This window comes from Otolemur garnettii, unplaced genomic scaffold, assembly GCF_000181295.1.
Source record: "Otolemur garnettii isolate 467f Iridium unplaced genomic scaffold, OtoGar3 scaffold00018, whole genome shotgun sequence".
NCBI lineage: Eukaryota > Metazoa > Chordata > Mammalia > Primates > Galagidae > Otolemur > Otolemur garnettii.
The window spans coordinates 2,666,612-2,690,858 of record NW_003852413.1 but is presented as its reverse complement, the minus strand read 5'-3'; the positions used below and the strand labels follow the sequence as shown (position 1 = coordinate 2,690,858).

The 24,247-nt window shown below is 51.5% G+C and overlaps 2 protein-coding genes across 3 annotated transcripts in view; one reads left to right on the top strand and one right to left on the bottom strand.

Annotated features, from left to right (window-relative positions):
* TBC1D16 (TBC1 domain family member 16) overlaps positions 1–10,909 on the bottom strand; it is a 77,201-nt gene extending 66,292 nt beyond the window's left edge. For both annotated transcript variants that reach the window (XM_012803217.2, XM_003786076.3), the window contains exon 1: positions 10,853–10,909. The gene's annotated coding sequence lies outside the window, so the exon portion shown is untranslated. The remainder of the gene's footprint in view (positions 1–10,852) is intronic.
* Positions 10,910–11,651: 742 nt separating this feature from the next.
* Positions 11,652–24,247, top strand: part of CCDC40 (coiled-coil domain containing 40) — a 54,077-nt gene continuing 41,481 nt past the window's right edge. The window contains exons 1-7 of the mRNA XM_023511178.1: positions 11,652–11,680; positions 13,523–13,691; positions 14,097–14,666; positions 19,608–19,740; positions 22,354–22,508; positions 23,301–23,384; positions 23,458–23,677. Of these exons, the coding sequence (XP_023366946.1) occupies positions 11,652–11,680; positions 13,523–13,691; positions 14,097–14,666; positions 19,608–19,740; positions 22,354–22,508; positions 23,301–23,384; positions 23,458–23,677 (1,360 nt within the window). The remainder of the gene's footprint in view (positions 11,681–13,522; positions 13,692–14,096; positions 14,667–19,607; positions 19,741–22,353; positions 22,509–23,300; positions 23,385–23,457; positions 23,678–24,247) is intronic.

Sequence of the window (24,247 nt, the reverse complement as noted above, 5' to 3'; positions counted from 1 at the left end):
GCAAAAGCAAGACTCCATCACTAAAAACAGCCAGGTATTGCGGCGGGTGCCTATAGTCCCAGCTACTCGGGAGGCTGAGGCAAGAGAATCTCTTGAGCCTAAGAGTTTGAAGTTGCTGTGAGCTGTGACACCACAGCACTCTACTGGGGGCAAAAAAGTGAGACTCTGTCTCAACAATAAATAAAAAACCCACCCACTGGAATGATATTGTATCTTGCTTTCAGTTATATCATAAATACATTTTCCCAGGGAGTATGGGTTGAAATGTACCCCTGAGATTCATGTGTTAAAGTCATAACCCCCCAACACCTCAGAACGTGACCTTATTTGGAGATAGTATCTTTATAGGGGTCGTCACGTCAAAACGCAGTCATCAGGGTGGGCCCTGGTCCGACATGACCAGCATCCTCATAACAACGGGAAGCTTGGAGACAAAACATGTATAAACCAAGAGAATGCCGTGTGACTGTGAGGATGGCAGCCACAGCCACAGAGATCCCTCTGCCATGGGCTCCGAAGGAACCAGCCCCCTGAGATCTTGGACTTCTGGCCTCCACAACTGGAAATGGCTTTCTGGTGATCAATCCACGTGAGCAAACTAGCCTGTTTATTAGACATTCCTGTTCACCTGTGAATTGTCTGTTGCTGTGCTTTGTTAATTGGCTACAGCATTGCAATTCTTATTTGATGTGTGAGAATTCTTTCTGCAGCAAGGATCATAATTCCCAGCTATAGTTACTGCACATGTGTTTTTCCTAATTTATTGTTTGCCTTTTAATTGTTATTATCTACTCTGAAGTACAGAAGTTCTAAAACTCTTACGCCAACCTGTGGCAACTTTTCCCTTAGCAATTTTTTCATTACTCTTATCCTTTATATAATCCTTCCCAAGCCAAAGTTCTGTTAAGCATTGGTTTATATTTTCTTCTAATTTTCCTAAGGTTTCAATTTTTAATGAACTACCCCTGATATTTCAAAAAGCCTAATTCAAAGTGTACTTTCACCAGAAAATGCCTCCAATGTTAAAAAGTATAGACCAGTTCACTGAAAGAGGATGGTGTTTTCACTGCCATCTCCTGTTGTGACTGTTTACGCCCTTACGTTCCTGATAAAAACGGCGAAATTGATCATAGCTTATAAAACTGGGATGTTTATGATACAAAACTTAACAGAAAGTTTAAAAAGAGTGTGCCCTTAGTTGTGACATGGAGACCTGCGTGGTTCCGCCTACGTTCTGGTCCGAACACTCTCCGCTTCTACAGCACTGCACACGTGGTATGTTTGAGATCATGGTCCTCACACTGTCAACACAGCTCCTGTGAGAACTCTCGCTGCAGGCACAGCTCAGTGACAGGTAGGGAGATGGGATGTTCTAACTCCCTCTGCCCAGCCATCGTCACCTCCACCTTGCTGAAAAACATTTTCAGCACCAATAAAAAAACATTTTCAGAAATTCGCAGGGCTGCCTTTCAAAACATCAAGTAAGCAGCTCTCTGACATTGCCCGGCCAGCAGCGCTATGTGGGTACCACGCTCAGGGCTCCATTGATGGGCTGAGGAGGCTGGTGGGGACTGTGCAAGGTCAGCCAGCACCCTCACAGCCCAGCAGTTCCAGCCACTGTCTCCCCAGGAGAGTGCAGGATGGGGCCGCTGCAGGCTGTCCAAAGGCACCTGACCCCCACCTCACAGCCCAGCAGTTCCAGCCACAATCTCCCCAGGAGAGTGCAGGATGGGGCCGCTGCAGGCTGTCCAAAGGCACCTGACCCCACCTCACAGCTCCTCGAGTCCCAGTCCTGCCTCACTCTGCCACTGTTCAGAGATGGCATTCTGCTACTCAGAGCACAGGCCCATTTGTCCAGGTGCCCCACCCCCATGGGCATGGCTGGGAGTGGCTGCTCCCATGGGGGCCTACTGTAGCTCCCACAGCCCCCAGCCTCATAATCACAGCACAGTGCTGTGGGCCTCACAGCCTCCACCTGCTAAGAAAAGCTGCTGGGCTGGCCGGTCACGCTGCATGCCTCCCTTGCTGCTGTGAACTTCCCTCAGCGTCCCCAGCCCAAGTCTGCCATGTCCCAACTTGGCAGTTCTAGCCAGTCCTCCAGCAGTTAAACTTGAGTTTACCCACCCCTCAGTCAAGGAGGGGGCAGGAAGAGAAACCCAGAGGTCAGCTGCTCCCAGGCCAGAGTGTGGGGCTGGCCCAACTAAAGTGGCCCAGCTAAGAAGGGCAGTGCAGCCACCATGTCCCCACTCAGGGACTGCAAAGAACAACTGTCATGCTGAGCCCAGGCAGCAGGAAGGGGCTCCACTGGCCCAGCTGACCCCGGCCCCACAGATACCAGGACTGATGCTCCCCAGCCTAGGGGGAGAGCATGCAGAGAAGCACACACACCACATTCTGCACACACACACACAGCACACTCATACACCCCACTCTGCATACACACACACAGCACACTCATACACCCCACTCTGCACACACACACAGGACATACATACACTACACACACCCAGGGGCCCCCTCCCACCAGCACTAATCGTGCCCCGAGTGGCTGGTGGGGGACTAACAGTGTGAGGACCATGGTCTCACACAGTGGCCTGGCTGCTCCCTTGGTCAGTGTCGCAGCGGATGTTAATGGACAGGGTGTGGTGGCTCCCAGGGCACAGGGGGCTCCTTGCCCAGGGTACTTTGGTCTGTCCAGGCTCATGCCCCCCACCCCCTGCAGGAGGAGTGTGGGTGCCCCGAACTCGAGGGGGCCTATAGGGACCAACTCCCCTGGCCAGGCCCAAAGACCTAGAGACACCCAGAGAGCCCAGCCAGCCACCTGCTCAGAGCACCAGGTCTGGGCCTGCCCAGGTCCTGGTCCTTCCCGTGGTCCCTGGTCCTTCCTGTCCCCCAGGTATGTCCCTGTGGCCGTGGCAGGTTCACCTGTGGGGGTCACACCTCTCCCTTCTTCATGGAGCTCAGTGTCAGTCCTCCTGTGGGGACTCTGTGTGACCTGAGCCCAGTGGAGAGGCTGCGGCCCAGGTGCCACTGACTCCTTGACCTCCTGCGTCTCCATGGTTGGCACGTGGCCTGGATAAACCATAGCCTGAGTAGGAGGGGACAGGCCAGGGCAGAGTGGGGAGGGGCCGCCCCACATGTCTCAGCCTCCAGGCATGTGAGTGTCAACAGCCTGGGGGTGGGGGTGTCCTGGACAAAAGGAGACAGACTCTCCCACTCCTGCCCCGCCCCACCCTCATCCCAGCCCACTTCTCATAATATGAGTCCTAACTGGGACTTGCCATTCCCACACCAGGTGCCAGGTGCAGGGGGCAGGGGCCTGGGCAGGCAGCACCTCCCCAGCTGCAGATACACAGTACGGGGACAAACTCCTGCTGGCACCTAACCCCTCCACACACCACGGGCCCCACCTCCGCCCATGCTGGAAGGTTCTGTGCACAGCCCCATGCAGGATGGAGACTGTGGCTGCAGGTCAGGTCTAGAGGCCACAGAGGGGTAAAGCCAGTTCTGAAAGTGCTTTGGAGGATAAACCAGGTGCTGGCATCGATGCAGAGCTTCCCAAGGGGATATTCGAAGGTGATTTTGGTGAGATCAGCAATAAGCTATGCAGCCCTTCTTCTAGAATGAGTTCACGAACTTAATTGTCTGACTCATATATTACTCTGCACTTTCTCTCCATTTTTCTGCCCAAACCCAAAACTGCTGTAAAAAATAAAGCTCACCACACAGAAACCTGCACACAGAGGTTTACAGATGCTTTATTCATAATTGCCAAAATTTGGAGGTGACCAAACTGTCCCTCAGCAGGTGAGTGGATAAATAAACTGTGGTGTGTCCAGACAATGGAATACGATTCAGCACCAAAAACAAACCCGGGCCGAGCCATGAGAAACACAGACGCTTAGATGGCTATTGCTAAGCGCAGGAAGCCAATCTGAAGAGGCACAGACCACACGATTCCAAATACAAGACATTCTGGAAAAGGCAAGATCCGAGCTCAGCTGCCCGACAGGCAAAATGAGCCAGCAGGTGCCTTGGACTCTCCCAATCTCCAGGGCAGACTTGGCATCAACGGAAATCAACACAGCAACCCAGGGTGCTCACAGCACTGGGTGACAATTTTTATGATCCTCTCTCCCAGATCTGACCATGGACCTAGAGGCAGACCCTTGGGTACAAAAAGAACCCTGTCCTCCTCGAATGCACTCACTTGATATTCTTACGTTAAAATGGTTCTATCTGCGTCAATTTGTTGATTTTAGATTATGAGATGCTGAGTGCAAGACGCCTCCAGAAGTCCCCTTCATGCTGTGCCTCACACCAAGCCCATGAAAGTTCCAAACGCTTTGTTTTCATTGATGAAAGAGGAGCCATGCCAACTTGGCAGTTGACGCAAAGACTCCAGGGATGGAGGGGAGCCCAGACCTACGATGCATGTCAGCTTGGATGTGCAAAAAAAAAAAAGTCATGATTTTAAAAGGTATAAAGTAAAAATTCCAGTGCTGGTTTTACCATCTGACCGGGACACAATTACTACTTGGATTCTGCCCACCATTCAAAGCCAACAGGGACAAGGCAGGGCCAGATTTTTGCAAAATAAGCTATTGTGTAATTTGAAAGGAAAGAACAACTTGGCATCCCCTCAACAAAAATACACATAGGCATAAAACAAAAACCTGAGCAGAAACACCTCCACCAGAGTCACTCTCTCTCATTAAGCTGCAACTCTTTAAAATTAGAGCGCCTTTGAGAACTATGGATTCTCAGCCTGCGGCAGCTTGTGAAACTGAAACAAACTGGTGATAGGGTGGCTGCAGTCTGCTTCCAGGAGGAGAGGGGCTTGAGGGTGGGGGGAGCGACTTCAGGGGAAAGGTGTGAGAGCCCACAGAAGCCACAGGGGAGGGCAGGGGCAGAGAGCAGAGGGCATTCGAGACACAGCTGGGAGGGGCAGGTGTATTTCTTCTTTCACAACCCTGTTGGGAGCTGGCTCTGCTGCTGGGCCAGAGCCGAGACAGATGCAGGCCTGCTGTGGGGTCCCCTTATGTCCCCTCCACCCTCCCTCTAGGAGCCACCTGGCCACTGAAGGTTGGCCTGGAGCAGCTGAAGCTCTTGGGTGGTAGTGGTGGGGCGGGGCCTCCTCAAAAAGAGTTACAGAGAATGAAGTTAACATGTCTTTACCCAAAATTCATTGCCCAAGATTAGGTGATTAATCTTGAAAGAGAAGCGACAGTCCTCCTCGATGTAAACCAAGGCAAAGTCATCAAAAAACAGAAATGAGCAAACACAGGTTAAGAAAGGACATGGCCAGTCTGCCCTCTGGCTTCTGCAGAAAGAACCCCCGTTCCGTGTATACTGTGGTGACAGATCACCATGGATTCAGCAGCGTAAAACAACACAGGCATATTATCCCACAGTTCTGGAGTCAGGGGTCCAACACGGCCTCACTGAGTTAAAGTAGTGGCAGGACTGGTTCCCGCTGGAGGCTCAGAAGACAAGCCCCATGCTTGCCTTTTCCAGCTTACAGAAACCACCAAATCCCTTGGTTCTCAGCCTCTTCTTCCATCTCAAAGCCAGCAATGCCCAGGCGAGTCCTTCCCATGCCACGTCACTCTGGCCCTGAGTCTCCTGCCTCCTTCCTCCACTTGGAAGGGCCCTGCCATTAACTGAGACCACCCCCGCCCCGGCCGCCGACATAATCCAGGACCATCTTCCATCTCAAGGCCAGCTGATTAGCAACCTGAAACCCACCTGCAGCCTTCATCCTTGGTCACATAACCTAACATGTCCACAAGTCTTTGCACTAGGTTTGGACATCTTTGGGGCCATTCTTCTGCCAAACACACACTGTAAGAAGCTGCCTTCTAACTCCCAGGAAGGCTTCAGATCTGCTTCCCCTTTGACTATCAAATCCTCACAAAGGGCAAATCCCCTTTAAGGAATATGATGAGGACTGAGGCCTAGAAACCAGGACAGGAGACCACCTGGGTCCCAATGTCCCTGTGAGAGCAGCAAGAATGGGCCAAGAAAGACAGGCTACAGACCAGAGCCTGCCTCCACCTGCCTCGGCGTCCTGTCCTGACGTAAAAGGCTCCAACAGTTCCCACACAGGTAAACAGATAAGAGCAAAGGTGCAAAAGTCTCTTCCAGAACCTTCCTAGGAAGACCAAAGTAACAGGGCAGCCTGGAGCCCCTAGGAGAGAGGCTGGTTTGCTAGTTCCTCTGTGCCGTGTGCCCGCCATGGGCCACCCTGGGTCAGGGGCTGGGACCCAGCAGTCCATGGGACAGACTTGGCCCTGGCACTGCCCAGAGCTGCAGTTCCCACTCAGCTGGGGGACGCAGCCCATGCCCATTGTTGACCCATGGTGACAGCTGCTGGCTGCAACAGGGGCAGAAGCAGGTAGGGCATGGGGGGATGGGCCCTGGACACTTAGGGGCCATGTCAGGAAGTGAAGCCCACAGCTGATAATCCCCCAGCCTCATCACCGTCAGACCACTCAGATGCGAAATCCTCTGGGCTCCAGTTACCTGCCATGTGCCCGGCAGAAACCGGTTCATCTGCTTTGCCCTCCAAGGCCAAGCAACAAAGAGCAGGGATAAGGTGATGGCTTAAACACGAGCCGGCCACAGGCAAACAAGGATCTTTTTCCTCCCGCACAACATCTGCTGCTGGCACGCCTCAGTGAGGCCCCAGCTCCCCGCCCCTCCCGGATGCAGGCAGGTGCACCACCATCTTTTCTGGAACCCCTGGCTTTGTGGATCAAAGGGGGTGATAACCCTGCAGCCAGACCAGAACCCAGCCACAGGCTGCACAGCTCAGAGAAGCTGGGTCTCCTGCAGTCTCACCACCCAGGCAAGCCCCTGTGGGGCTGACACCCCCTCCCCAATCCTGTTGTACTTAACTTCAAGTTATAGGAAAATGCAAAAGAGAAATGTATTCGCTTTACACAGACATCATATCCAGGATTCAAAGTGAGAAAAGAACAAACCAACTTGCATTTAAAATGAAGGGACTTTAACACAATAACTAAGAAAAAGACATGAAGCCTATGTTAACCAGTTGGATGAAAGTATTTCAAATTGTATACAGAAACAGTACACTGTACCCCATGATAGTATTAATGTACACTGCTATGATTCAATAAAAAAATAAAAAATAAAATAAATAAATAAAATGAAGGGACTAAGTTTTAGAGCATTAACCCCCATGCTGGAACCTTAGACCAGTAACCACAGGGGAAAACCTTTGAGCAGCTGTAATCAGACAGGACAGTTAACCAAACACAGGGGAGGGGAACCTGGAGGTCTGCTTTGCTGTGTCTTCCTTCTCCAGCTGTCCAGTGGTCCCTCTAATTATCACCCACACCCCGCAAAACCCAAAGCCTCCACCTCCAAGTGGAGGCTCTCTGCTGTGTGTGCCCCCTTGACAGTAAGTCTAAAACCCTATTTTCTCATTAAAGAGCCGAGGAAGTCAGGCCTGGGAGAAGGAGCTAAACTTGGAGACGCTGGGATCCGGGACTGAGGAAAGATGGAGCCCACAAGACGAGGAAGGGTGGAAAGCCAGCCAGGAACCCGGTGACCCAGAACTGGATTGGGCACCTGTACACACGGACGCCTAAAGGTTCTCACTGTCTGCAGTAAAGTAGCAGCTAATACACCATGAAACGAAATTCAAATGGGGTGGGGGTATGGACACCACGAAAGAGCAACACAATTGGATCTTGCTCAGAGAAAGCATTTTCGTTACAGAAATCGGAAGGTGAAGGGTGTCAAACGACACTGCAAAGTGAGCCCTTCCCCTCACTTCAGAACACTAGAGAGGGGAAACAGCAGCTGTGTCAGACTACGAAATTCAGGATCACTCACCCTTGGCAGGCCAGCCATAAACCAAAGTGTGTGAGCCGGCCTGGATGCGGTGTCACGGGACACTGCGCTGCCTTCCACCATGACCGACCCAGAAGAACCACACAGCACTACTACCTCCCGGCATCTGCCGTCCCTATGGGTCATTTAAACACCTGCCCAGATCACTGCCTAAGGCTCAGCAAGAGAACAAGCCACCCTGCCTGGACAATGCCCTCGGACTGTCTGTCCCCTTCCTAGAACACGTATTGTCCGTGTGGTGGGCGCTACCTGGAGCATAAACTGAACTCAGGCTTCACAAGGCCCAACTTCTCTCATCCTTTGAGGATGGTTACCTGGATTCTAAGGACAAAGTAAAGATCGTATTTCAGATCAGAAGCCACTGGATGGCTCATAAAAGCAGATTTATTGAGATATAAGATCCAGGCCCAAAGGACACAGGGGATGAAAACCACCACCACCCCAGTGAATGGAGAGAGACTTCCAATGTCACTTCCCTGTGTTTGGGGAAGAAGAGAGCTCAGACCTATGCCTTCTTTCCCGGGTCTTGGCCTCTCAGGCATATGGACACAACCCAGCTCTGGGAGAGATGATCCTGGCGTGGAGGACATGGCCAAGATTGACTTCTGCTGCTGAAGGTCCTGGACAGTCATGAGCCCCCCTCTCCTGCCTTTAACACTGAATGAAACTAAGTAGCTAATCTCACAGGAAAGGATTTAGGCCTGTGAAAAAAATCAGGGTCTCTCAGCTGGGGGAAAAGGGGAACTAAAATTTTCCTAGGAGATTGGAGTTGCCAGGCAACCTGATTGGCTCCACTCCCCACAACACCCTGCAGGGACCAGCCCTGGCCAGCTATGAAGATAGTGCAAATGGCCACAAATTCTGAGTTGGCCTGTACTCAGCTTTCCACCTGACAGATCACAGAAACGAGGGGCCAGTAAACAAGAAGAAAATCAAAATGTTCTTGCCAACCTAGCTAAATGTGAAAAATCTAATGATGATCTAACTAATAAGAATAAACGGTAACAAGCACTTACTACTATATACCAGTCAACCCTGGTCTTTGAGGCAGGTATTATTATTATCATTCCTATTTTACAACGGGAACTAAGGTACAGAGGAATTAAGTTAGATGCCAGGATTGGTATTTGAACCCAGCAGGCTATCTCTGCATGTCATGTTCTTTACCATGGCACCAGCTACCCAAAACAGGCCAGAGAGACCAGCGCCACTGTAGGTGGATTCTGCAAAATCCATGTCTGTTCCCAGACGCCTTGGCACTGAAGGCTTGGGGACTCTTTACTGACTAGAGCAAACAGACGGTAGAAGCCAATGGTGACCTGGAATTAGTTCTTGCATTTTTAAGAGTCACTTGGTAGATTGTATTTATAAGAATGATGAGGACCTATTAACAGTGGGGAGGCAGTGTGGCACAGTGGTTTTCTGCAGCTGGGCCATTCTGGGCCCAAGACTTCCTTCTGTCCCTCCTCGCTGCATGAACTTGAGGAAGTTACTTCTCTAAGCCTCACTGTCCCCATCTGTTAAATGGGTGGGTGACTGCAGTCCCGACTTCCTGGGATTGTTTTGTTAGGTAAGTAAATTCATGGATGATAACCAGGAGCAATATAGTTATACAACCACCGTAATTGCCGGAGGATAAAATAAGTCTACTGATGGAAACTTTCTTTAGCCATACTCTCATCATAAACACTCCACATACAAAAACAAGAACTACATAAAATAAATAGCTACACACAGCAGACAACACACCTTTCAAAGCCGACGACAGCCAGCCATGAACGCACTCTGTGGTTACTACTAAGGGGTATTCCTCACTTTACTAATCCTTTATTTGCAGAAGCTTTCGTGACTCTTTAAAGTGTTTAATATTCACTAATTTAATGCCAATATTTATAATGAGCAGTTTCTAAAACAAGTGCACAGACCCGTTAAGCACTTTAACCACAAAGCATGGTTGGTATGGAACTCCCCCACCCCTGTCTGCACCCACCCTCTGATAATATGGCCCATCATATGGGCATCTTTGAGAAGCATCTCCCTTTTCTTTTCAGATAAAAGAATTAGGTGTCTTCACATAGTTAAGAAAGCAAATGCGTGGGATCAAGTCACAGGGGCTGCCCACCAGCCCAGCTCCTCCTGTGAACTCCTCCAAGGCAGTGGAACAACTTTGCCATGCCCAAAGTGACAAACTTTTATCATGCCCTCTTCTATTCGTTCTCTATTTCTGAATCGAATCTGAACTAGGTTGTGGACAGCATATGACACCAACTTCCTAGCGTGGGAATAACAGGATTTCAAGACTCATCGGCTTCTGGCAGGATTCCGTATGTTATTTTTAGCAATCTTAAATTGCCTTTCCACCCCTCCTCTTTTTTTTCTTCCTCTTCTCCCTTCTTTTCCTTTTTCTTTCTTTTCCTTTTTCTTTTTAAGGACAGACCGAGGGAGCCGAGCCCAGGCCGAAAGGAAGTGAGCGCGCTGACCGCAGATCTGACCGCCCGGACCTCCCAGCCCACAGGCCCGCAAACGCTAAGAGCACATGCGCCCCAGGAATAAAAGCACACTTTGGGGGCTGCGTCGACGAGCGCCGGCACCCCACAAGGTCCCAGTCGCGTGCTCTGACGATCCAGCCAGACAAAGACCACTAGTTCCCCGGTCCATGGCTCCAGACAAGCTGGGAATGAGTCTCCCAGAATTAGGCCCATTCCTCACCCAGGGCACCCTCATTAGCCACGGAGGGGGGCCCCAGGGTGTCCCCTGTGTGATCCCGGATCCTCCCGTAACACCGGGGTCCTGATCGCGCCCCGCATCCCTAGGGCTACGGCTGGACCGTTCCCCGTCCCTCCTCGGGCCCTCGGCTGCAGGCCCACGCTCCCGGCGCGCCTCCAGCGGGGATCCGCCGAGGGGGCGCTGCTCAGTCCGCGGCGGTCCCAGTGGGCCGCTCCCGGGGTCCCGGCCGGGCCTGAATACCTACCCGGGTCCCGCTGCGGGGGCCGGATTCGCGCCGGTTCCGGGAGCCGCCGCCGCGGTCGCAGCGGCAGCCGCCAGTGAGGCGCGGCGGGGCGGGGACGCGCGGGAGGCCCGGCCCCGGGACCGCCCTCGGACCGCCCTCGTCCGCCTCTGGGCGCCCTGGCGCGGGTCCCTGGCCCCCAGCCCAGAGCCCTGGCCGCCGGGACTCTTCCCCTGACTCGAGCTCCGCGCTCCCCGGGGAAGGCAGGACCCTTGGATGCTCGCCGCGTGCGTTCGCTCTCTCTGGGTCGCCCTCTGCATTTATAGTTTCCGCGTTTGGGGCTAAGAAGAAACGACACCCACCAGAAGGCCACCGGGCATGAAGAGGATTCTTCGCAGGACCCAGGGGAGAGGACGCGCGAGCTACCCAGGGTTGACGATGGAAAGGCAGCGCTAGGCGCGGAGTGCCGGCCCCTGGGTCCCCCACCCTGCTGGCCGCCCCCTGGGCTCGCAGCGTCCGCGTCCACGTTAGCAGGCGCCCGGCAGGTTCCTCGGGACATCTGAGTCGCCAGGCTGGGCGCACGTTGACACCTGTCGCTACACAGAGACTGAGTCAGCAGGGCAGAGCCCAGACGCAGATAAAGCGATAAAGAAAATACATATGTATGTTTTAATACATTTACATACTAGATGACCGTGCTTCTATGGTCATGTATATAACTGGCATAATGGCCACGCTGTCCCGCGCCAGGCCCCGGCTGCCCCCTCTCCGTGCTCGCGCCCAGGCCCTGCCGGATGTTGACGGTGTCGCTTAGCAACGGGAGATGGCGGAGCCGGGCGACGCGGCGGGCGGGTAAGCCGGGAAGAGCCGACGCGGGTCTCCGAGCGGCCGGGAAGTGCTCCTCGGTCCACGCCTGATGGCCCCCGCGTCGCCCCCATTCGTAGTCCCTCTCGACAACCCCCGCCTCCACGCGCTTTCTTCCCGCCTCTGTCCTTTTTTCTCCCCATTTTCTGGGCCTTTCCTCGTCCGCCCGGTTCACTCCGCCTCCACGCCCGCGTGCCCCCTCTCTTCTCGTCTCCTGCCCCTTTGTCCTCCGTCACCTCCCTTCGCCAACTCCAAGCGCACCACTCCCTCTAAAACCCGGGTCGCCCGCCCTGCAGTAACCATGGCAACCACTAGGCTCAGCGTCCCAGCTACGTGCTGGGGACTGCAGTATGCAGGTTCTGTCCCTGTGAACCACCTCCTGGGCCACCTGCCGGGCAACTCAAGGGGACCTGACAGCAGCCCAGCCCTGCGCCTCCTTCCTGCAAGGCTTGGCAGAGACAGGGGCAGGGGTCCCTGAGGTCAGAGGGTGTGGTTAGTAACCAGGCCTCTGCTTGCTTATGCTTGGTTTAAAAGGATAGAAACGATTTTAAAGATTTTGACCTTTTTACCTTACACATTGCTATATTGTTTTATTAAAAAGAGAAAAAAAGGGCTCAGCGCCCATAGCTCAGTGGTTAGGGCGCTGGCCACATGCACTGAGGCTGGCGTGTTCCAGCCTAGCCCAGGCTGGGCCTGCTAAACAACAATGACAACTGCAACAAGAAAATAGCCGAGTGTTGTGGCAGGTGCCTATAGTCCCAGCTACTTGGGAGCTGAAGCAAGAGAATCGCTTCAGCCCAAGACCTTGAGGTTGCTGTGAGCTATGACATTACAGCACTTTACCAAGGGCAACACAGAGAGACTCTCAAAAAAAAAAAAAAAAGATAGAAAGCATCCAGGTTCCATGAAATACAAAGACTAAATGTAAAACAGTGAGATCTCTAATTTAGGCTTCATATGGAAAAAATTTAGGCATACATAGGAAAAAAAATGGAAAGAATATAGATAGCCCTAAATCTCTCACTACTACCACTGGGAAGGAAAGAGAAGGTCACAGGGGCTGTCATTGTCCATGACCACACATTTGTAAGAGTTTGACAGAAAAAATCAGCTTGCATTTTTAATTTTAAAAAATTATTATTATTTTATTATTTTTTGTAGAGACAGTTTCACTTATATCCTTGGTAGAGTGCTGTGATGTCACAGCTCACAGTAACCTTTAACTCCTGGGCTTAGGTGATTCTCTTGCCTCAGCCTCCCGAGTAGCTGGGACTACAGGCACTTGCCACAATGCCCGGCTATTTTTTGTTGCATTTTGGCCAGGGCCAGGTTTGAACCTGCCACCCTTGGTATATGGGGCTGGTGCCCTACTCACTGAGCCACAGGTGCCGCCCTAAAAATTATTTTTAAATGTGACTCAAGAGTACTTGTCCCAGTTGCCCAACTTTCTCCACTTAGTATTTCATTTCCCTAGTTTTGTCCCAGACACAGTATATTTGAGGTGACGTTTCTGGGATGATCTAAGGCTGCTGTTCCTGTGACGTTTTTCCAATTGACTTTTTCATTTGTTCATGCAGTGCCTCTTTGTGCACTTGCCCCCGCCCCCCACAGGTGATATACAGTCCTATGGTGAGTGACAAACAAGACGAAATGATGGCACATGGTGGGAAGGTGGGGGGTGGCTTCCAAGCACACAAATTGAGAAGTACATAAACAAGTGCAGAACAGAGACGCAACAGGGGCATAAACTGACGGGCAGGATTCAGGAGGTGATCCGTGCCAAGAGAAAGGAAACTTTCCTAAAACCGTTCACTTGTTCTCTGAAATCAGGTCTTTCCCAGAAGGTGGGTCGGAAGACAAGAAGGACGACAAGACAGAAGGCAGAATGGAAGGCAGGACGGAAGGCCGGACGGAAGGCCGGACGGAAGATGGGACAGAAGGCGGGACGGAAGACAGGTCGGCTTCCAAGGCAGAAGAGCAGGACAAGGAAGGCAGCCCGGTAATGTTCCCTGTGGGAAGCTATCCTGGGGTTGCATTTGCCAGAAATTAAAAAGAATTAGGACTTGGCCAAGTAAATTGTATGACCACTCTATTACCTTGCACTGAAATAACTCAGTTGCAGAGAAGTCCATTTTCCTTCTACCCCACTCCAAAGGTCAGTGATTGGTCAGAAACGCCAAAGATATCCATCCCACTTGGGTTGGCCTGAGTTTTTCAGAACTTGTTTCTGGTAATGAGGATGCACCATGATGAAAGTCAGAGAGAACAGATAAACTAAAGCAAGAAACATGATCTCGTATGTAAATGCGGTGTTGCGGTCAGTATAATCACACTAGACAGGACGACCCCTCCTCTGGTCCTTTGTATGGTATTCCCTGATTTTTTCTCTGTCACACCTTCACAGGTGTCACCACTGAAGACGGATAAAGGCCAGGAAAGTGATGAGGCTGCTGGTGCTATGGAACACCCTGAGAGAGAAGGCGCTGGTGAAGAAGGTTCACTTGAAGGCCAGTCCATGTATGAAGGGTACCCCCTGTATGAAGGGGACCCCCTGTTTGGAGGCTATCCCCTTTACGAAGGGGACTCCCAACACGAAGCCACCTCCCTGTATGAAGATGTTCCCAAACCAGAGGAGGACACCAAATATGAAGACGGCAAATACGAAGAGGAAGTTTGGTATGAAGAGGAATTTGAATCCGATTTAGAAACTGTATCCCCTCATAGGCAACTCAGCTCCCTGGCTCTGACCTACTCAGAAGTCGGTCCTTGGGAACCGCCTACAGAGGAAGGCAGCCCCGAACACCTGCCTGAAAGAGGCAGCAGGGACATGGATGTGGAAGGCTCCCCCAAAGGGATGCCCAGCCCGTCGGAATCAAGAGAACAAGTGGCTCCCACGGCAGAGCCGTCCCAGGAAATCCTGGTCCCATCTGAGCACTTAGGCCAGGCTGCTTCCGAGACCATAGTCGGCAGACTGGTGAGTAGCCCCAGGTTCTGTTTGATGCGAGTGTCTCGCTGCCCCCAGGGCTTGTCACCCTGTGTGAGGAACCTGGGGACACACTATGCATAGGAGCTTCGATCCCTGTCAGAGATGTCTTCACCTTGGGCCTCAGGGTCCACCACCAGATGCTGAGAGACCCACAGTCCTCTTCAGTGTTCTCAAGCCCAAGGTTGGTGACATTCCAAAGCCACCATCCAGGTACCCACATCCAGGTTCCTGGTCCTCCAGGGCAGTGTGGTCCGATATGGTACATTCATCACTTGCAGCTACAGCACACCTGAAAGGTGGCTAGTGAGATGGAGGTGCTGAGCTTTCCATTTTTTAAGACCCTAATGAATTTATACTTAGCCACCTGTTGCTAGTGGCTACCATATTGGACCCTGCAGTTCCAGATAATAATGACAGTAGTTACATTCTTATGGGGCTTTTCAATTTTCAAAATACTTTTAGCTGCACCTGTATCCCAGCTACTAGGAACACAGAGACAGGAGGATCACGTGAGCCCAGGAGTTTGAGACCAGCTGGGTAATATAGTGAGACCCCACCTTAAAAAATCTGGCCTGGTGGCTCAAACCTATGATCCTGGCACTTTGGGAAGCTGATGTGGGAGGATCTCTTGAGGCCAAGAGTTCAAGACCAACCTAAGCAAGAGGGAGACCCTGTCTCTACCTAAAATAGAAAAACTGGCTGTGGCTGCTGGCAGGTGCCTGGAGTCCCAGCTACTCTGGAGGCTGAGACAGGTGGATCGCTTGAGCCCAGGACTTTGAGGTTGTAGTGAGCTGTGATGATGCTATCACACTTCAGTCCAGGGTGAGAATCTGTTTCAAAAAAAAGTTGTTTTAACTATCACAAACTTACAGAAAAGGTGAAGTTCAGTAAAAAAGAACGTTTAATTTTCTTAAACGTTGGCGAGCTTAGATCTGGTGCATCACAACTTCTGCATTGCCTCCACATGTGTTTCCTACACACGGCCGTAGCACAGCTGTGGGAGCCCGGACACGGCCTTGCTGCCTTACCAGAGAACGCTCAGGCCTCACTCACAGCCCCCCGAACCAGTGTCCCCGAAGTGCCTTTTACAGCAAGGACATTTGGTTCCCGGCCACGTGCTGTGGCTCACTCTCTGTGTCTTACCTTGGCTTTGATGACCTTGTGTCTTGCAAAGGCTGAAACCAGCCTTTTTGTAGGGTGCCCCTCCGTGTAGACGTGCCTGGCATTTCCCCACAATGAGGTTCAGGCTGTGGTTCCTGGTAGAAGTTACCGCAGAGGAGAGATGGAGCCGGGTGGCCGCAAGCTCCCAGGGCTGCAGGGTTTCCGTTTTTGCCCATCCTGAAGGTGCTGACTTGGATCACTTGATTAGGAAACGCCAGGCTTCTTCTCAGCAAAGTTCCTCTCCACTCCTTTGTATTTAATAAAGGTGCCCTTTTTTTGGTCCAAGATAGGAAAGTGAACATTACTGAGAATGAGAAGAAATTATAACAGATCACCACCAGTGACTTAGCACCGCTTACTCCCCTCACCAATGTGAGCAGGTGTCCAGTACTTCACATTTTTAGATACCGCTGTAAATGGTTTCCAATTGTTTGTTGCTAGGATATAGAAATACAATTGATTTTTGCATGTTGACATACTCTGCCATGTTATAAATACCCTTGTTAGAGTAGCTTGTTTGTAGAATCCATAGACTATTTCATAAAGATAATCCTGTCATCTGATGATAGCTGGCATTAATCAATTAATGTCTTCTTTTCTGATCTGGCTGCCTTTTATTTCTTTTCTTGCCTGATTACATGGGCTGGAAGCTCCAGCACGACATTGAATAGAGGTGGTTGGTGGGAGCAGACATCCTTTTCCTGCTCCTGCTTTTAGGGGGAAGCTCTTGGTCTTTTGCGGGGATGGCCTTCATCAGGCTGAGGAAATTCCTTTCTATTCTTAGTTTGTTGAGTGTTGGCATTTGGGGGGGGTTGAGGTGTTTTTAGTCCTAAAGTGCTGTCAGATTTTGTCAGATCTTTTCCTGTGTCTACTGAGATTACTCTATTTTATTGTGTTAATTTGGTAGGTTATGTTAATTCGCAAATGTTAAAACAACTTGCATGCTGAGATACATCTGGGACCTACTTTAGAAGTATGCAAATGTCTTATTCCTCATTAAACTTTCGACTTATTTATTCATTTACTGATTTATATCTGCACAGACTCATGAGTCCCTGTTTTATTCACTGGGTCATGATCGTTACTATCATTATATATTTGGATGCTCAGTTTGTCCCTAATTTGCCAGCAGGAGTCCATCTGAACCGGCACTGGGGTCCTTTGACACCCCCGTTATTCTTTAGAGTACTGAACTTGCTTGTTTTCTGGCACAAACTGTCCAGTCCTCAAATAAGAAGTTTCCCCAGGTGCTCCATTTCTGTCATGAGAAACAGAATTCAGATGTCAAGACTTGGATGCTGGGATCCTGGTTGCCACTGGGGAGTCAGGGTCCACAGAGGGACTGCGTGTACACACACCCAGCCACCCTGGGTGCAGGGCAGCAAGCCCAGACGTGCCCTGCATCTGTGTTACTGTGTTTCCCTCTGGGGTTTTGCAGATGACCTTTATCCCACACAGTACTCAGCGGCACCTCCACTGGGGGTTCCTCCTGGTCTTCTCTGCCACATATAGCTCCTCTCTCCAACAGAGGTAAGCCTGGCCCCAGGATCCACTCTCCATTCACTAATGTACTGACTGCCCTTGGGTGCAGCCAGTCTCCCACCTCCACTGCATCCTCCCCACCCGCAGCCTAGATTAGGTCTGAACTGTTCTGGAAGGAGAGGAGGGCAAGGGAGAGGAGGAAAGAGGACAATGGCCTTTCTGAGCACTGACTTCCGTCTGGGTCCTGTCCTACAACCCAGGTATGTGTCGCCCTGGGGAACCTTGCTGACAACCTTGCTGAGATGTAGGAGCCATTGTTATCCCCACTGCACAGATGAGGAAGCTGGGAGGTGAAGGGTCACTGCACGGCCGTGCAGCCGTCATGGCAAACCGTGGCTTTGAAGCCACGGTTCTGAACCATGAAGCAACAATGCCTCCTCCTCTGCCCTGTGGAAACTACGAGAGTTAATCCATTTGGAGAATAGCATGACTCGGGATTTGATGAGCCCCAATTAAGCTTGATGCTTACAAGGAAAACCACCACAAGACCTGAACAGTATCTCCACTGTGGGTTAGGTGAAATGTAGGTCACTTGAGCTGTAAACCCAATTTCGATCCTTGTATCTAGTTTCTGGAAAATTCACCATGAAGCAGTTTCCAAATATGATCAACCAGAGGGCAGGGACAAACCCCAAGAGATCCCTCTTTCCCTTCTCCCAAGCCGGGTCTCAGTCTTTAGAAGAGAGAGGGAGGGTAAGAGTGGGGACTGTTGTTCCTGCAGTGTTGACACCTCCCCAGCTTCCCGCTGGGAGAAACCTTCCCTGGATACTTGGAGGGAGCTTTGCCTGTGGGTCTTCCACTCATGTCACTAGGATTCTGGATGCCTCGGAAGTAATTTCTAGAGTCCACATGATCTGAGGAAGGACAATTAGAAAAGGCATGGGCTTGAGACTGAGGCAGCCTGGCATCGATCGAGCCTACCCTGGCTGACCCCCCCGCCCCCCACCCCGTGAGGCTGTCCCCCTGCAGGTAACAGAAGGGACTAATCATAGACTAGCAAGGCGAGGGTGAGGGCGGCATGAGATGGTGGTTGCAAGAGTTTCTCGGTGAGCGGTGAAGCACTTCCTCGTCTGTTGTTACTAATACTCGCCAGTTCTTAGTGGGCAATAATTATAATCGATAATAATAATGGCAAGAGCTTCTTTTAAAGCTAAAATGGAGCCAGGTGTCTTCATCAAGGGAAGATATTTTCTCCTTGAAATTTCCTTAAAGGGGGATGGTTTAAAAGAAGAGAAGAAGAAACAGTCTTCTTGGGAGACCCTTGCCCAGAGCTGAGGCTTTCCAGGATGCTTCTGCAAGAGGAGCTCAGAGACATTGTTTCCCACCCTCAGGAGACCAGCACTAAGTATCCCACACACACCTTGCCTCAGTCTGCACATTTAGCTGCAGATCCACATAGGCAGAAACCACTCCTGGATTCCCTAGAGGAAGGGTTACGAGGGCGGGGGACCTGTGGCTTTCTGCATCCCTGAGTGTGGCTTTTTGACTTGAATCCAAATTTTACAGAACAAATTCCTTTTAATAAAGTTTGAATCCAGTCCAGAGGCCGCAGGTGGACATCAGGAGGCCTACACGTGGCCCCACGGCCACAGGTTCCCCACCCCATGCAGATGTTTTCTGCTTTGACCATGTGCAAAAGCCATATCGTCTTTATACCCAAACAATTTCCTATTACTTCCATTCCTATTCCTATTCCTTCAATTTCCTATTACTTATGTTGAATTTTGAACCATGTATTGACCTAAGTAACAAATACAAAGAAATGAAAATGATATTTATTCAGGGACAGGTCATAGCAATGGAAATACCTTGCCACAGTAAACCATCTTCACGGCCAGGGAGCTAAAGAAAGATGAAGGTTTTTAGAGGGAAAATGAGGAGGATGACATAATTGTTCTGAGATACAAGGACCAATAACAAGGGTGGCGCCAGTCGAGGCTGGACAGGCAGCTGCTGGGCAGACATCCTGGTGGAAGTGAGGTTGTGAGGGCCCACGGGGGGAGGGAGTTATGGTTTCCACAGAGACCCCTGCCCCAGTTTCTGTTATAAGAACCCTCTCCCTTCACAGCTTTCCCTGGCTCTGTTTTTCATGTCTTGGGTTTTCTTCAATGTAAGTGACTCCATTTTGGTTTCAGCAACTTTCACAAATGTGATGAATCAGAACCAAACAACTTCTCAGCAGTGAGTAAGCCCTCATTGATTTAGTTTTGGTTGTTTTTGCCATAGGCAAAATCCAAAGAAGAGGTGCTGGAGAAGGTCTTCTTTCCCATGGGGTTGCAACACCGCTTCAGGCTGAGTGAAGGAAGCACCATGTCGGAGATGGAAGACGCCTTGCTGAGCAGGGACGAGCTGGAGTCAGGTGCGAGCAGGAGTCAGGTGCGGGACCCACGGGCGGTCCTGCCACACCCTCTGTGCAAGTGATGCCACCCACTTCTTTCCCAAATGTTACCCGAATGGCTGGGAGCCTAAAGATAAAAGTATTATTTAGCCGGCCACAGCGGCTCACACCTGTAATCCCAGGAAATTTGGGAGACCAAGACAGGAGGATGATTTGAGCCTGTGGAATTTGAGACCAGCTGGGCAACACAGCAAGACCTCTTATCTATCAAAAATTAGCCGAGTGTGGTGATGCACGCCTGTAGTCCCAGCTACTTGAGAGGCTGAAGCAGGTTTGCTTGAACCCAGGGGTTTGAGGTTGCAATCAGCTAGGATGGCACCATTATAGTCCAACCTGGGCAGGAAAACCAGACCCTGTCTCAAAAAATATGTGTGTGGGGCGGCACCTGTGGCTCAGTGGGTGGGGCGCCGGCCCCATATACTGAGGATGGCAGGTTCAGACCCAGCCCCAGCCAAACTGCAACAAAAAAATGCCCAGGCCTTGTGGGGGTGCTTGTAGTCTCACCTACTCTGGAGGCCGAGGCAAGAGAATCACCTAAGCCCAGGAGTTGGAGGTTGCTGTGAGCCGTGTGATGCCACAGCACTCTACCGAGGGCGATAAAGTGAGACTCTGTCTCTACAAAAAAAAAAAATATGTGTGTGTGTGTAATTAACAGATATGGATAACATTTATTGAGCATTTACTGTTTTATTTTGGTTTTGGTTTCGAGCCAGAGTCTCACTACGTTGCCCTTGGTAGAGTGCCTTGGCGTCACAGCTCACAGCAACCTCAAACTCTCAGCCTCCCAGTAGCTGGGACTACAGGTGCCCACCACAATGCCCACCTATTTTTGTTGTTGTTGTTGTTGTCATTGCTGTTTACCAGACCCGGGCTGGATATGAACCTGCCAACCCTGGTATATGTGGCTGGCACCCTAACCACTGAGCTATGGGTGCCAAGCCCATTTACTGTTTTATTTCATTCAATCCTTCCTCTAACCTGACCATAAGTAAGAACCATTCTCCATTTTACAGAGAGGTAGGTACTGAGTGTCACAGAAGGCCTTACCTGAGACCCACTGATGCCCACCTCCAGCCCCCAGAGGCCATTTGTCACTGCTCTCTGTGCTCAGAAAGAGGCGCTCTGTGACAGCAGCCTCCTGAGCATGCATCTGTCTGCTGAGTTGCAAAGGCTCTCCTGGGACCCCCTGTCTTTGTACTTGGCTCTGGTACCCCAGTTTTGTGTGCATGGGAGAGCAGATTGGGAGATTACTTAGTCCTTAATGGTGCAGTGCACGGATGGCCCAAACCTTGCATTATTCATTAGTGACATGAAAATGGCACAAACTAGTTACAAAGAACAGTCAGAAGGATAGAAAAGCTGAAACTAGGCTCAGCACCGTAGTGCAGTGGTTACGGCACCAGCCACATACACCTGAGGGGGGCGGGTTTGAACCCAGCCCGGGCCAGCTAAAACAACTACAATAACAACAAACAAACAACAAAAAAATAGCTAGGCCTTGTGGTGGGTGCCTGGAGTCCCAGCTACTTGGGAGGCTAAGGCAAGAGAATCTCTTAAGCCCAAGAGTTTGAGGTTGCTGTGAGCTGTGATGCCACAGCACTCTACCAAAGGTGACAAAATGAGACTCTGTCTCAAAAAAAATAAAAAGAAAAGCAGGGCAGCACTTGTGGCTCAAAGGAGTAGGGCACTGGCCCCATATGCCAGAGGTGGCAGGTTCAAAGCCAGCCCCAGCCCCAAACTGCAAAATAAATAAATAATAATAAAAAAGAAAAGCTAAAACTAGAGCCTTATTTATAATTTAATTTATTTTTCAATCTCATCAGCTATTTCCCTTTTCTTTTTTCTTTTCTTTTTTTTGAGACAAAGTCTCATTCTGTCACCCCTGGTAGAGTGCTATGGCATTGTAGCTCACAGCAACTTCAAACTTCTGGGTTTCAGCAATCCTCCTGCCTCAGCCTCCCAAATAGCTAGGACTACAGGTGCCCACCACAATGCCCAGCTAGTTTTTCTATTTTTAATAGAGATGGGGTCTTGCTCTTGCTCAGGCTGGTCTCAAAGCCCTGATCTCAGGCAATCCACTCTCCTCAGCCTCCCAAAGTGCTGGGATTACAGACATGAGCCACTGCGCCCAGACTTGTTTCCCACTTTTTTTTTTTTTTTTTTTGCAGTTTTTGGCCGGGGCTGGGTTTGAACCCACTATCTCCGGCATATGGGGCTGGCACCCTACTCCTTTGAGCCACAGGCACCGCCCTTGTTTCTCACTTCAAAAAAAAAATCAAATTTGGTCCATCAGTGAGTGACCTCCTTTTTAGTCAATTTATCTATAAAGGAGTTGCTATAAAATAAATGTCCTTCTTGTCCACCTTTAAAGTGTGGGGACTACCTCTCTGGGGACAACATAGAACCAAGGAATACAAGAGCCGTAAATGACATTTCTGAACCCGTGCAGTGCCATTGGGGCGCTGCTTCTTTCTCTTTCTGTCTTGCTCCATGAGGGTGATGACTACCCCAGAATGGGTCTGCCAAGTACTCTGGAGACACCAGCTCCCAATGGTGTTTACTGTCCCTCCCCAGGATTCCCCTTGGGGCAGCCCACCCAGCCTGCATTCCTGGACCGGATCCAGCAGTTAAGCCTTGAGGGCGGCACCCTGGAGGACAGGATGGAGTCCGAGGGGAGCGATGAGGCAGAGGATGAAGGATCCCACCTGGTGGTTTTGGACCCAGACCATGTAAGGAGCCATCACAGGGCTGTGCTGCCCCCACAGGGAGCTAATGGAGGCCTCTTCCGCCCTCAGCTCCCAAAGCACACGCCAACCCCTCCTGTTCACTGCCCCGTTTACCTGCACTGTTTGGGGCCCGTGCTCTGCATGCTCCTTGCAGACTCACTACCTAAAGTCTGTGCCACACAGCGCCAGCCACTGCCACTCCCGCCCTGATCTCTCTTTGCGGGAGAGGTGGGGCTTGTCCGAGGCATTGTAGGAGGCTGAGCATCCCTGGCCTTCACCCACCAAGTGAAGGGAGCACCCCTCCCTCAATGCAACAACCACAAGTGTCCCCCAACATTGGATGGTAGGAACGAGAGGAAATTCCACCCCACCCAGCTGAGAGCCACGCCCCAGTGTACCTGCCTCATGCCAGCTCCCCCACCCAGCCTCTGGCAAAGAACAAAGGAAAACTGGGATTCGTTTAGCTCATTGGAAAGCTTTGTCCGGGCAGCTGCCAGAGGGAGCCAGGGTCCACAGGGAAAATTCTCGGAGCACTTACTGGAGGCTGGCATCCCGGGCCGTTCCCACCCCCTGGCCCCTGGCAAAACTAGGGTGACATCCACCTTACTTATCATTTTGCTAAAATCTGCGCACAGTTCTGTAGGCCTGGGATGAGCACTTTTAATTTGTGGCTTCCAGAGTAAGAATTGCAGGCAGATGCGGGGAGGCACCCCTGCCCCACAGAGGGATGACTGTGGGCCCCGCTAGGCCTTGGGCAGGAGGGAAGGTAACCGCAGTTGTTTTCCATGGTTTTAGCCGCTGATGGTGAGATTCCAGGCCGCCCTGAAGAACTACCTCACCCGACAGATAGAGAAGCTGAAACTGGAACTTCAAGAGCTGGTGCGTATCTGTCCCGTCTTCCACGAGGCTGGACCCCCACGTGCCCGTGACCCTGACTCTCTCTGCCTTCCAGGGCGTAGCCACCAAGCAGAGCCGAGCCCAGCGGCAGGAGCTAGGGGTGAACCTCTACGGGGTCCAGCAGCACCTGGCCCACCTGCAGATGCAGCTGGAGAGGAGCCACGACCGCCACTCGGCGGCCGCGTGCGAGAGGCGGCAGACAGAGGACGAACTGGAGAGCACGCGCACGCTCTACGCCAAGACGTTCAAGGCTGCCGAGGAGGAGCGCAGAAAGCGTAAGGGGCCCCGCGTCCCCTCGCGTGCGTCATTGCGATACCGCGTCCCCTCACGCGTCAATGCATCACGGCATTGCTCTCCACCTGCCATTGAGTCCTCAATGGTCATCACCTCCTCCCATCGCGGGGCATTGAGCAAAGCAAGATGTGTGCGCGTGCCTGAGAGGTTCCTGCCCTTTTGGGAAGGGGAGGCTCATACATATCTTAAAAGACCCCTAACTGGGGGAACAGCAGTCAGGGGACAGAGACTTAAAAACCTCAGTGATGGGGTGAGCCTCCGAGGTCCAGGAGGGGGCGGGCCTGGCAGGGGAAGGCGGAGCAGGAATGGGGGGGGTGGGGGGTCTGGGCAGTGGGGACGTGCAGGTGAAACCCCAAGGGCGCGAAGGCCAAAGTGACCGCGGAGCCCACGCCTGGTGTTGGGCAGCCGGAGGGTCTGAGAGTAGATTAAGGGGAAATAGAGCGTCAGGAGAAAGATGGGACGGTAGAGGTTATGGCATGCTCTCTGCCACGTGGCTACTAGGCAGCCCTGGGTGCAGGTGACCGTGAGCAGCGGCCCCTCCTGGGACTACC